The sequence below is a fragment of the Myotis daubentonii genome, chromosome 6 (assembly GCF_963259705.1).
Source record: "Myotis daubentonii chromosome 6, mMyoDau2.1, whole genome shotgun sequence".
NCBI lineage: Eukaryota > Metazoa > Chordata > Mammalia > Chiroptera > Vespertilionidae > Myotis > Myotis daubentonii.
Window position 1 is genome coordinate 57,293,174 of NC_081845.1, and position 14,040 is coordinate 57,307,213.

At 44.2% G+C, this 14,040-nt stretch overlaps 1 protein-coding gene across 2 annotated transcripts; it reads right to left on the reverse strand.

Annotated features, from left to right (window-relative positions):
- Window positions 1–10,760: 10,760 nt before the first annotated feature.
- On the reverse strand, window positions 10,761–13,997 carry RWDD2A (RWD domain containing 2A). Of its 2 annotated transcripts, XM_059701099.1 has the most exons (3): window positions 13,925–13,997; window positions 12,658–12,890; window positions 10,761–11,674 (listed from the first exon to the last, which is right to left on the reverse strand). In XM_059701099.1, the coding sequence occupies exons 2-3, from the start codon at window positions 12,859–12,861 to the stop codon at window positions 10,997–10,999; spliced, it is 882 nt and encodes a 293-aa protein (XP_059557082.1). In that variant the 5' UTR covers window positions 12,862–12,890; window positions 13,925–13,997; the 3' UTR covers window positions 10,761–10,996. The 2 variants fall into 2 exon arrangements, with proteins under 2 accessions (XP_059557082.1, XP_059557081.1); XM_059701098.1 differs by lacking the exon at window positions 13,925–13,997 and having other exon boundaries at window positions 12,658–13,122.
- Window positions 13,998–14,040: the final 43 nt, after the last annotated feature.

Consider the following 14,040-nt stretch of genomic DNA (forward strand, 5'->3'; position numbering starts at 1 on the left):
CCAGACAAACCAGAACACTTGATGTGTCCTCCCTTGCTAATCAAAGCGGGAGGTCTTCTTGTCTAAAGATGTTGTTGTTCAACCACAGGGCTTGTATGCATGCATATAAGCCTAACCAATGGACACAGACAACAGGGGGGTGAGGGCATGAGTCGGGAGTGGCAGGAGGCAATGGGAGGATAAGGACACATATGTAATACCTTAATCAATAAAGAAATTAAAAAAAAAAAGATGTTGTTGCTGCCTTGCTTGAAGATCTTGTGATAATCTCACTCGGTTTGCTTCCTGCTCTTCCCAGATTACTTCTCCTTATCTCTGTACACATAATATCAGATTCCAGTAGCTGGGTTGGATACAATTACAAAGACAAACCCAAGAGGAGAAGATTTCCACCAAAAGAATTCTAGATTTGGCTCATTTACATTGGCAAAACCTGAGGAAAATGTTTGGGATTCTGAAAATGTACTGAGAAAGAAGTGTAATTTTGGATTGGATAGAATTGATTGATTAGGGGTGCACTTGCCACAGGGTCTGGATTAATGGGTGGCTGGGCGGGGCATCAGCGATCTGCCAGCCCGCCTGGGGGGCCCATGTGCGACCCGTCCCAGGGTGGCCGAGCGGAACAGCAGCAATCCGCCAGCCTGCCTGGCCACTGTCCGGGTGTCCCATGTGTGACCCGACCCAGGGTGGCGGGGTGGGACAGCGTGGCTTCTCTGTCACCCCAGCTTCCTCATCACAGCTCCCTCGGGGGTCTAAGCCTTTAGTTGGACATCCCCCAAGGGCTCCCTGGCTGCCTGAAGGATGTCTGACTGCAAGCGTAGGCCTGATTTCCTGAGGAGTGGGCCTAAGTCGACAGGTGGACATTCCCCAAAAGGTCCTGGGCTGCAAATGGGCGCAGGCCAGGCTGAGGGACACCCCCAAGTGCAAAAATTTTTGTGCACCAGGCCTCTAGTACTATATAATAAAAGGCTAATATGCAAATCAACCAAATGGCGGAATGACTGGTCACTATGATGTGCACTGGCCACCAGGGTTCAGATGCTCAATGCAGGAGCTGCCCTCTGGTGGTCAGTGCGCTCCCACAGTGGGAGCGCCGCTCAGCCAGAAGCCAGGCTCACGGCTGGCGAGTGCAGTGGCGATGGCTGGAGCCTCTTCTGCCTCTGAGGCAGCGCTAAGGATGTCCGACTGCTGGGAGCAGGCCTAAGTCGTCATTCAGACATCTCCCATGGGCTCCCGAACTGCAAGAGGGTGCAAGCTGGGCTGAGGGACCCCCCTCCCCACTGAGTGCACAAATTTCATGCACCGGACCTCTAGTAAACTTAATAATGGCCCACATTAAATACAATTGAGAATGCCAACATTCCTTGAAATAATATAAAGGAATTAAAAGATTACAAAAATAGGAGTGTTGGAGTGGATTTGTCTTGTGCAAATCAAAACATTCTAATTCTAATTATTTCCTAACTAAGTTTCCCAAGAGGACCTATCGGTTTCACTGAGGCCTTGAGAGACACATTGGTGAAGGGAATAGCAGCATCCATGAAAAACATTTTTAAAAAATTAAGGTATAATTAACATGTAACATATTAGTTTCAGGTGATCAACATGATTCCATATCCTATCTAATAATAGACAAACATGGTAATTAACTGTAACTTCGCTACCCTTCCCATTGGCTAATCAGGGCGACATGCAAATTAACTGCCAACAAAGATGGCGGCTAATTTGCATACTGCAGGCAGATCCTGCTGCGCCGCCCAAGGCGAGATCCTGGCCTGCAGTGTCTTGGGCGGGGTGGGCGGAGCGGGCGGCAGCAGGATCTGTGAGAGGGCACAGGTTGGGTTGAGGGACCCCCCTTCCCTGCCAGTGCACAAATTTTTGTGCACAGGTCTTCTAGTTTGTATATATTGTGAAATGATCACCACAATAAGTCTAGTGATCATTTGTCACCATACATAGCTACAAAATGTTTTTCATTTTTATTAATATTTTTTTTTGGTGTACCACAGAATTTTAATAATTAGTTTATTTATTTTTTAATATATTTATTTATTTCAGAGAGGAAGGGAGAGGGAGAGAGATATAGAAACATAAATTACTGATCAACTGCCTCCTGCATGCCCCACCCTGGGGATCAAGCCCACAACCCAGGCATGTGCCTTGACCAAATCAAACCCAGGACCCTTCAGTCCACAGGCCAATGCTCTGTCCACTGAGCCAAACCAGCCAGGGCCAAAATGTTTTTCTTACGAGAACTTTTGAGATGTACTCTTTTAGCAACTTTCAAGTATTCAATAGAGTAGTATTAACTACTAGAGGCCTGCTGCATGAAATTCATGCATGGGTAGGTTCCCTAGGCCTGGCCTGCAATCAGAGCTGATCTTCCCCAGGTGCCGGCAGCTGGCCCCGCCACCCATGTCTGCCACCACCCACCCCCAGCTCCCCGTTCCCCATTGGATGATTGGAGCCTGCTGGCCGGGTGGAAGGACCAAGAGGTTGGCTGGCAGGCTCCAATCAGGATCTGGGACTGTGGGCTGGGAGCAGCTCCTGTGTTGAGCGTCTGCCCCCTGGTGGTCAGTGCATATCATAGCCGACCGGTCATTCCACCATCCAGTCGATGTGCATATTACGCTTTTATATACATAGTCAGCATACTAAACATTACAGTCCCGTGACTTATTTTATAACTGCAAATTTGTATGTTTCAACCCCTCTCACCAATTTCCCCCATCCCCCCACACACCCATCTCTGTCAACCACCAGTCTCTCTTATGTATCTACTAGAGTCCTGGTGCATGAATTCGTGCACTGGTGGGGTCCCTTGGGATGGCCTGTGGGGACTGGGCTGAAACCCACAGTTGAACGCCGCCTGCAGCTCCTACCTGCTGCTCCTGCTCATCCCAGCCCCACTGAACCTGCTGTAGGCTCGTGCCCGATCAGTCCCAATTGGGAGAGGCTCATGCCGCCGCTGCAACGCTCGCCGGCCATGAGCCCTGCATCTTGTGCCCTCCCAAGGGGAGTGGTCTGCAGGATCAGGACAAAACTGGCTCTCTGGCATCCCCAAGAGGTCCCGGATTGCAAAAGGGCACAGGCCAGGCTGAGGGACCCCACCCATGCACGATCGGGGCCAGGAAGGGACTGGCCGGCCAGGGAGGGATGCGGAAGGTTGGCCAGCTGGGGAGGGACCGCGGGAGGGCTCCAGGGCATATTCAGCCCATCTTGCTCAGTCCCAATCGGCCAGGCCCCAGGAGCAAGCTAACCTACCAGTCAGCGTCTGCCCCCTGGTAGTCAGTGCACGTCATAGCAAGTGGTTGAGTGGCCTTAGCATATCATTAGCATATTACACTTTGATTGGTTTAAACAGTCGATGGTCACCGGACAACTGGAAACTTAGCATATTAGGCTTTTATTATATAGGATGGGCTCTGTGTTTTTGTTTGTTTGTTTTTTGTTTAGATTCCACATGTAAGTTTATTTCACTTAGCATAATGCCCCTGAGGTCTATCCATGTTGTCGCAAATAGCAACATTTTACTTTTTTTATGGCTCAATAATATTCATATATACCACATTTCCTTTATTCACCCATTGTTGGCCATGTCTTGCCTATTGTAAATAATGCTGCAATGAACATAAAACCCATATATTTGTATGAATTAGTGGTTTCATTCCTGGATCATATGGTAGTCCTATATTTTTTTTCAGGACTTCCGTAATAGTTGCACCAATTTACATTCCCACTGACAACTGACAGTACACAAGGGTTCACTTTTCTCCACATCTTCACCAATACTTATTTCTTGTAATTTGGATAATATCTGTTCTTACAGGTGTGAGGTGATACCTCATTGTGGTTTTAATTTGCATTTCCCTGATTATTAGTGATGTTGAGCATCTTTTTATGTACACAATGGACATCTACATCTTCTTTTGAATAATATTCAGATCCTCTGCCTTTTTTTGTTGCTTTTAACCCTCACCTGAGGATATTTTTTCCATTGATTTTTTAGAGAGAGTGGAAGGGAAGAAGGGAAGAAGGGAAGCAGGGAGGAAGGAATAAGAAGAGAGAGAGAGATGTGAGAGAGAAACATCGATTGGTTACCTCCCACATGTGCTCTGATCAAGGACAGGGATTGAACTTGCAACCCAGGTACATGCCCTTTACCAGGAATCGAACCCATGACCCTTAGTTGCATGATCGATGCTCTAACCACTGGGTACACCATGTAGGGATTCTCAGATTTTTAATCTGATTTTTAATCAGATTTTTTTGGTATTATTGAGTTGTATGAGTTCTTTATATATTTTGGATATTAGTCCCTTATCAGATACATGATTTCAAATATTTTCATCCATTGAGTTGGTTGCCTTATTCATTTTGTTGAGGGTTGCCTTTGTTGTGTAGAGCTTTTTAGTTAATGTAATGTAATCCCACTTGTTTATTTGTGCTTTTGTTGCCTTTGTTCTTGGTGTCAAATTCAAGAAATGATCACCAAGATCAATGTCAAGGTGTTTACTGCCTATGTTTTTTTCTAGGAGTTTTATTGTCTCAGGTGTTTCATTCATGCTTTAATCCATTTTGAGTTAATTTCTGTGTAGTGGTCCAGTGTATCCAATGCCATTTACTGAAGAGACTGCCCTTTCCTCATTGTATATTTTTGGCTCCTTTATCATAAATTAATTGACTATATATGTGTGGGTTTATTTCTGAATCTCTATTCCTTTTCATCTATATATATAAAAGCCTAAGCGACCAGTCAACCAGCCAGTAGCTATGACATGCACTGACCACCGGGGGTCAGATGCTCAATGCAGGAGCTGCTGAGCTGCAATGACTTGGCAGCTGTGGTTCTAGGGTGACACACGCGTAACCAGAGGGAGGGAGCCCAATTCCGGGGTGTGTCATCCGAGAACCGCCCTCTTGCAATCCAGGATCCCTCGGGGGATGTCAGAGAGTCAGTTGCAGCCCGATCCCCTCAGGCCAGGCCAAGTGACCCCACCAATGCACGAATCTGTGCACGGGGCCTCTAGTTCATATATATGTCTGTTTTTTATGCCATACTGTTTTGATTGCTGTAGCTTTGTAATATAGTTTGAAATCAGGGTGTGTGATGCCTCCAGCTTTATTCTTTCTCAAGATTGCTTTGGCTATTTGGGGTCTTTTGTGGTTCTATACAAATTTTAGAATTGTTTGTTCTATTTCTGTGAAAAATGTTATTAGAATTTTGATAGGGACTGCATTGAATCTGTAAATTGCTTTGGGTATTATGGACATTTTAACAATATTAATTCTTCCAGTTGATGAGCATGTAATATCTTTAAATTTATTTGTATCTTCAATTTCTTTCATCAGTGTCTTATAATTTTCATTGTACAGGTGTTTCACCTCCTTAGGTCAATTTATTCCTAGATATTTTATTCTTTTCGATGTAATTATAAATGAGATACTTTTTAAAATTTCTCTTTCTTATAGTTTATTATTAGTGTATAGAAAGGCAATAGATCTTTGAATATTAATGTTGTATCTTACAACTTTACTGAATATGTTTATTAGTTCGGACAGTATTTTGGTAGCCTTTAGAATTTCTGTATATAATATCATGTCATCTCAAATAGAGGCAGTTTTATTTCTTCCTTTCCAATTTGGATGTGTTTTATTTTTTTCTTGCCTAATTGTTCTGGCTAAAACTTTAAATCCCATGTTGAATAAAAGTGACAAGAGTGGACATCCTTGTTTTGTTTCTGACCTTAGAGGAAAGCTTTCAGCTTTTGATCATTGAGTATGGTTTTAGCTCTCTGCTTGTCATATATGCCTTTTATTATGTTATGTTCCCTCTGTACATAATTTGTTGAGTTTTTTTAAAATCACAAATGGATGTTGAATTTTGTTAAATGCTTTTTCTGCATCTATTGAGATGATAATCATGATTTTTATCCTTCATTTTGTTAATGTGGTATATCATATTGGTTGATTTGCTGCTATTGAACAATCCTTGCATCCTAGGAAGAAGTCTCATTTAATCATGGTGTATGACCCTTTCAGTGTATTGCTGAGTTTGGTATGCTAATATTTGTTGAGGATATGAAAAGCATTTTAATGACTCTTCTCTGTAAGCCGGGGAGCTTGTGGGAAATGCTAGGTTAAAATGGGCTCCTTATTTCAATAGAGATGTCAGAATCTTGTGGTTGATAGAGCTTAATAGCAAGGCTTTGCAGCTATTAACAACTAGAGACAAATTGGAAACAATAATAGAAGATCTGCTGTACTCAAAATAGTTTAGTTTACAGAAATCTTTGCTGGTAGCCAGTAAATCATAGGACCCCATGTCCTGAAATTTTGTTGAAAATTTTAACAATTAGGACAGCACATGTGCTGACCAAGAAAAATGGATGCCAGTATACAACTGTTAACAGCCAAACCCGTGTATATTAGCTGAATATCAGCATGGCTTAGGTCCAAATATGTGGGCAACCCACATAGGTCTACTTGATATGTATAACAATAGCAGAAAAGCCTGACTACCACCACCAAGATTGAGTTCCGAGGCCCTCACCAAATTGCCAATCACAGGTATGAATGAAAGATCTCGAAGGTGAAGAACTCTGTAATGTAAGTGCTTCCGACATCTTCCCTTGTGGCTCCGTTTTCAGGTTAACACCAAGAACATCACGAGGCCTTTTGGAAATCATCTGGCCACAGTCTGAACAAATACAAATTTCTGGAGTCTCTGAAACCTTTTTGGTCTATGGGACAAAGTGCATGCTATAGGAATATATCCATCATCTATTTTTCCAGTGAAGAGTTAGAATTGATGTCTTCATCATGTATGGCAGTATCCCCATAGTGCAGTGGTTCTCAACCTTCCTAATGCCGCGACCCTTTAATACAGTTCCTCATGTGGTGGTGACCCTCAAGCATAAAATTATTTTCGTTGCTACTTCATAACTGTAATTTTGCTACTGTTATGAATCGTAATGTAAATATCTGATATGCAGGATGTATTTTTCATTGTTACAAATTGAACATAACTAAAGCATAGTGATTAATCACAAAAACATGTATGTAATATATGTAATATGTAATTATATATGTGTTTTCCGATGGTCTTAGGCAACCCCTGTGAAAGGGTCGTTCAACCCCCAAAGGGGTCGCGACCCACAGGTTGAGAACTGCTGCCATAGTGGATCCCTGATGTATAAGAAAGGCCTATTCTGGCAGGAAGTACCATATGCTTTACAGGGATAAATTTCACCATCACAAGCTTTACAATAAGCAAGGGTGTGATTCTTACCACATCTAGAATTAGCATGATCTTTGGCATGTGCAAAAGACAGATGGACCTTTAAGAATGACAGCTGCGCCCAGCCGGTGTTGCTCAGTAGTTGAGCATCAACTTATGAACCAGGTCACGGTTCGATTCCCAGTCAGGGCTCCATCCCCAGTTGGGGGAAGGGTGCAGGAGGCAGGCAATCAATGATTCCTATCATTGGTGTTTCTATCTCTCCTTCTCTCTTTCTCTCTGAAATCAATAAAATATGTATATTTATACAAAACAAAAATAAAAGCTATTAAAAAAAGGATGACAGCTGCTGTGAGACAATTTCTTTCTTGGAGCAAATCAGTAGGTAGATGTTCATTTGTCTAATGCTTTTTTGTTTGTTTCTCCTTTATTCCAGTAAGCAGAGGGCCCCGAAGCAGTTTGTGCTATCAACAAGCAACATTATATATTGCCTTTTGTCAAGGTTTCATTAACTCTCTGATACTGTCCCAGCGTATAGTCCTTGTTACCAGACCTTGATCATCTTACCACTGTATGGTGCACAAGCTGGTCTAACACATGGGTGATGCTGTGCTCATAGGACCTGAGCTAATGGGTAGATTAATCCAAAGAAAGCGCAAGAGCCTCAGCCAAGTTTGTGCAGGTCCAGTGTCTGGTGGTGTTGGAATGTCCCCTCCAAATTGTATACTTTTGTTCCACCAATGACTCAGGAGGAGCCTCAGTGTTTGTTGGGCTTTGAATTTGGTGTCCACTACTCAAACCCATTCATGGGTGCTCCACATGCTTCTAGCTTTAACTGGTCGAAGAAAAAGAAAGGCCTCTCCCTCTGCTCCGGCTGCAGTGCCTTCTGAAGGGAGGGAGAATGGGCTCAGTTTTGAGGCAGATCAGGATTTTGTATTAAACCAGGATTTTTGAGCAAACCATGCTTGCCCTCTTCAGAAAGTACCTATTCTTTCAACTCACCACGGGGCTACTTGAGGTAAAAGCAAATGAAAGAAAACCGTGAAGACCTCAGATAGGCTCCCTCAGGGCCTTCTCAAGTTCTCAGAAGGGAGGGGTGGCATGTAAGCTGTCATACCTGGAAACAAGTTCACAGACAACGTATTTGTAATTTACCATGGGGATTTGTGTTAGGGTCCTTGAAGTCGCCTGGCCCACTCCTCAGTCCATTATACACGTATCCTCAGCACTTAGCCTGACACATAGTAGACGAAAAAGGAACAAAAAGCAAATAACATCCTTGGAGAAATATTGATTTAATCGGTTTTTAAAAAGACACTGCAACATTTATAATGAGCATTCTTTGCAAATAACCATTAAAAAATATAAGGTATGTATACAGTATCAGGATTCTTGTTACAAACAATGGAGACTGGTTCTTTCAAGAAAAAAAGGACATTGGATAGCTCAAAGGAGGTGTTAACCAAGCGTTCAGTAGGTCAGAAAGGAGGGTGGCACTATGGATTTAAGCAGCGAGAGATCGAAACTTCCTTTATAGGAAGTTTCCGATGAGCGACTTGGTTTCATTCATTTCTCCCAAACCATTTAGAGAAGGGGCAATTCCCCAAAGAGCAAGCTTTCTGTTCAGGAAATAGGAGGCATTGTTGTCCTGTAACCACTGGATTGCTGCACACACACAGAGCTCACCTGGATCAAGTCCCTATGTAAGAAGTGAGACCTCTGTTGAGAAGTAGCTGCTGGTGTGTGTGGGGGGTGGGGGTGGGGGTGCTATGTGCTTTTATCAAGCTGACTAAACAAAACCAGCAGTCTACTGTACATAGACAGCTGAGCTTTGAATGTTCATATATGTATTTTTTTCTGTAAAACCTATACTCCCATAATTTATGTTGATTATTAGTGCTTCTGATAGGAATAAAGTATTGCCACATGCTCATATTGGGCATGTAAAAGTTGGCTCTGAAAAATTACCATCAGAAATAGCTACAGAAGCAGGAAAGGTTTCATAAGCTAGAATTTATTCCTTTGAGTTCTGTTTTTGTTTCATATTTTGGTTCTTTAAGCTCCTTTATCTGTCGCTACTTTTGCCAATTTAATCAGAAAAATTGCTGAGTGGTTTGGGCATATATTAGGTGCTTGGTACATATTGTCTCATTTCAAAGGAAGAAAATTAATGGAGTTATATCTCTTTGGAGTCTAAAAACGTGTGAATGCTAATTATATTTATTGATGGTTTGGGGGAGATTGTATGGGAAATGCTACATGAAGTTGTTTTCAGTCCATGTAAGCCTTATTTCTTCCCTTCGTTTATAAGAAAAGCATGAGGCTCCAGTCTGAATCCCAGCTACTGCCCAGGCTAGGACGGGTGAGCTGATGATCTGGCAAGGCAGGACCAGGGCAGGGCCTCCTAGGTGTGCCCTTAAACTCATTCTGAGCTAAGAGCATTGGTAGAACAGAGTGGACCCAGTTCTAAGGCTTCACGTCAGGAAACTCAGCTTAGTGCCTGGTCAGTCTATTCCGTTTGTCCTCACCCTGGCCCAAGGACATGTGTCTACATCTTAGACATGGAGTGTACAACCAGAATGAACTGTTACCAAAATGCCTGCAAGCCCCTCAGCACATGCAGCAGTGATTGGCATCTAACAACGTATGGCAATACGGGGAGTAAGGCATTCCCCCCCAGGTTTCTAAATCTCAGCATCCAGCTTTGGCATCCTGAGGGGACTGTGGCCTTAGTGGGGTGCTTGGGACCCAGCAGGAGAATGAAATGCTCCTTGAGAAAGGCAGAGACCATGGAAAGCAGAGGCAGCTCAGGATACCCTTTAACACAGAGACTCCCAGAAATTCTTGGGAGGGACAGATACTTTGTAATGAAAAAGTTTGGCAAGTGCCAATTTAATAGGAGTTATTGAAATGAACTCTCATTTTGAAAAAGGCTGGTGAAGCTTGGAATTTTCAGGAGGTGACAATGACTTACCACCAAAATGTAGAGCTCAATTTTTCCCCAGAAAGGTAATGGTCTGCAGGCATCCACACTGGTCCTCTCAACACTCTGGCCCTGACACATGGGCACAGATGGCCAGTGGGCATCACCTGTGGAACACTTTGTAGACAAGAAATCATATCTTTTTTTGTGGCTAAGAACTGAACTAAGAATATTGTATCGTTCTCTTTAGTATCATTAATCCACTGATGCAAACAGCCAAACAGCACATGTCCTCTTCATTACTCTTGAGACTTCTGACTCTTCTGCCATTAGAGATAGGCTCCAGTTTTACTGAAAGAAAAATCTCAAAATCGGGGGTTTAAAATAAAGTAAGAAATGTAGTAAACATGCTCTGTCTCTGTTCTCATCTTAAACCTGATTTAGAATTCATCCCTAATAATGAAAGAAAGTGTGGTGTGCCATCTGGATACTAGCATCACGAAAGGGAGAGATGTTATTCTTATTTGTGAATTCAAAGCTGCAGTTGGACTATTGACATTAACTATGGGCTTTGGACTCCTCTTTAATCAAATCAGCTTCCCCAGTTAAATTGACTGCTTTTATTAAGTTACAATTAAATAGCTTCCAGTTAATACAAGAACATGAACATCACAAGTGCACTGCTGTCAAGTTAAAAGGCCTGTGTAAAAATTCTGCAGCCAGGTTATTCACAGGGACACTAAACAGCCACCAGCCTGTTTATTTTGGTTTTATCAACAGAGATTCTGACTTGGTGAGCTTACAAGCATAGGCCTTTTAATATTAATAGCTTCCTAGGAATCTGAATTTTTGCTTTCAATGCCAAATAATATCTGGAAAACATGCTCACTTTTGTGTTTTCTTAGAAATTCTAAGAACTGGCCCAGATTCATGTGATAGTCATTCCTTAATCCGTAGTCACCATGGGCCTCAAGGAGTAATTCTTCAAAAGAATGGAAGAGTCTCAGATCCTCCCCATTTCCTTCGGTTTCGATACTTTCAGCATGCTTACAGGAAATGTGTTTCCAATTGGGATACCTGATCGTGTGCCAGAACTCCTCACAGTGCTCTTTGAAGCCTTCCACACAGATTATACCAGGCTTTCCTGTCATACAAAATCCAGTCACATCTAACCTTTTCCCAGCATCTAAAATCTTCTTCCTTAGGTCCTGCTGATATATGTGATGGCTGTAGATCCACATTCGGAGAAATATGTTCTTGACCGGCTTTGCTTGTATAGATGGTTCATAAACAAGCTTTCTGTTCAGGAAATAGGAGGCACTGTTGTCCTGTAACCACTGGATTGCTGCACATACACAGAGCTCACCTGGATCAAAAGTCCCTATGTAAGAAGTGAGACCTCTGTTGAGAAGTAGCTGCTGTTGTCTGTCAAGCTCAGATGACCGTCCAAACAGCTGCAATGCTACATAGGGATAGCTGTGAGGCATGGTTACTTGCAAATCAACTTTCACCTTAAAATGGAAATCAAATAGATTTAAGTACCATAAAATCACCAAAGCTAGTTTATCAGTAGCAACAGTATGATTTTATGAAGTATAATAGTTATTGCTACGATTGGCATCTGTGTGCCAGACACTGTACTAAGTACTTTACACTATTCCTTCCATTTATTTATACATTCATTTATCCCAGTATTTATCAAACACCTAACCATGTGCCAGGTACCCTATGCTAGAATAAAGAAGCGAAGACACCATTTCTACCCTGATGAAGTCTAGAGCCTAGTGAAGGAGACAGACATGAAACAAATAATTATGCATAGCAAGTATTGAATTTCAGTGGTGAGAAGCATTACCATGGAAGAGTACAGGGACCCAATGAAATGCGTAAACAGGGGGAATGAATCCAGTCTGGGGAACCAAGACATCTCCTTGGGGGAATGACAAAGGATGAGTAGGAAATAGAAGAGTGGCTCTCAAGTGCCTAGTCTACTTATTACCTGTGCTATGCTAATGCTGGAGATAAGTGGGTCAGAAGAAGAAGGTAAATTCATTTTTAGTGTTTAGATTTCTATCTATTTGCTTTCTGTGTTAGGGTACCACCAAAGAAACAGCCATTCACCCCTTAAAAGCCAGTTTTGCTAAAGGCCACATTTATATTTGTGAAAATCACATATGTACAAGAGAGCCCATACTATAATAGTTGGATTGGTAAAAAACTGGATGACTGAGCAGAATAATAATGGTAGTGAAATGTTTTTTAATAAAAAAAAAACAATACTAGGTATATTTGTTAAAAGGTGTGCATGTTCATGTAAAATTCAGGATGTTTACTGAAGACAATTTACAGGGCACTCGTATTTTACGTATTTTGCTTTCAAACAAGGAATGGAAATATCCTGGAATATCTTGTTTGTTCAAACTGAAAGCTCATGTTCCAAGTGTTTCCAATAAAAACGAGGCACCTGATAATTAAAACAACTCAAGGCGCTTACCTTGGGCTCCTCAATCTGGAGTGTAATCACAAATTCAATTTTGGGGGGCAGCGCCTCCCTTGTGCCTTCCAGGTATCTTTTTATAGTCGTCAGCGCATTTACATCTTCCAGTTTCACTTCTCCTTGGTTGGGAAACATAGACAACAGCATTTCCATCTCCAGCAGCTGGAGCTGCAGGCACTCTTGGACAGAAGCGGAGGACATGTTGCCTAGGAATCAACCTGCCAGGAAAACTGGAGAGGCCCAGGGACGCTGGGTTTGTCAGTCCGCAGTGCCCAGCGAGATCTCCCCACGTTCCCTTTGCGCGGGAGCAGTTTTGCAGGAACACCGGACACTGAGAGCTGGGGGTACACACCGGGACACTTACACTTTTCTGCTTTACCTCCTGGATCCCAAATCTAGCATGTACAGCATCCCCAAGGCACTTCCTTAGAATTCAGATTCTCAGTCCCCCCCCCCCCCCCCGCTTCCGATCTGGAGCCGGGATGTGGACTTCCAACAAGTGTTCCCAATTATTCCGTTGCGGGTGGTTGGCAAACACCTGCGGATGCACAGCAAGCCTGGGTTTGGGGGAAGGCAAGGGGCCCAGCGGGAATCCTCCCAGGTCCCCGGCGTGGGCGGAGCTGGACTCTGCGGGCAGGGAGGCCCGCAGTGCTCCCTGCGGGGGGTGGGGGGAGGTTGGGGGGCTTTGGTTTCCTGGCTCTGGGGTCTCGTGGGCCCAGCCGCCCCCAACGTCAGAAGTCGTCCCTCTGCCTCAGCCCCCAGGGTCCCGGATGGTCCTTTCCGCCTCTCCCGGGAGCTAGCGGGCCCGGGGCGGCGTCAGAAAGCTCCGGACGATTTGGACCCATTTGCCTCTGCCCCGAGGGGTCTAAGTTTAAGCAAGGGGGGAATGGGAGGGGGGAAATGCTACAGTTACATAAATAAAATGAGGTTTCGTGTCAATCTGGGCGGAGATGGGCGGGGCGGAGGCCCAAGAAGGCTTCCCGGAATCCAGAGGTTTGGGAGATGAACCCCGAGCATGGAGAAGCGGCGCGGGATATCAGGTGCTTGTCCCTGTGACCGAGGCCACCTTGTCAGAGACTCAAATCGGCGCTGGCATCCCCCATCCGGGACCCTAGGATTCCCAGCTTCCCACAGACACGGGATCTACAACCCCCTCCCGCCCCACCACCCAAATTTGGAGGCGGGGCTGGGTATGTTCTGGCCGCAGTGCTCGGACGGCTCGCGACCCTCGGCTGCAAGTCCCGGGCCACCGCGGAGGCCTCACCCTTCGTGGTCTTTCGGGGAACTCAGCCCCAAGCCCGCTCCGACCCCGGATCCGCAGTTCCTGCAGGCGCGCGGGCGGCTGGCGGCGGGCGGGGGGGCGGGGCCAGCGAACCCTCC

Bases quoted from the DNA above. Each gene is read 5' to 3' on its own strand.
- RWDD2A (XM_059701099.1), bottom strand. From the start codon at position 12,861: ATGTCCTCCGCTTCTGTCCAAGAGTGCCTGCAGCTCCAGCTGCTGGAG. The intron at 11,675-12,657 runs GTAAGCGCCTTG...TTCCATTTTAAG, and splicing joins TCCAGATTGAGGAGCCCAAG to GTGAAAGTTGATTTGCAAGT.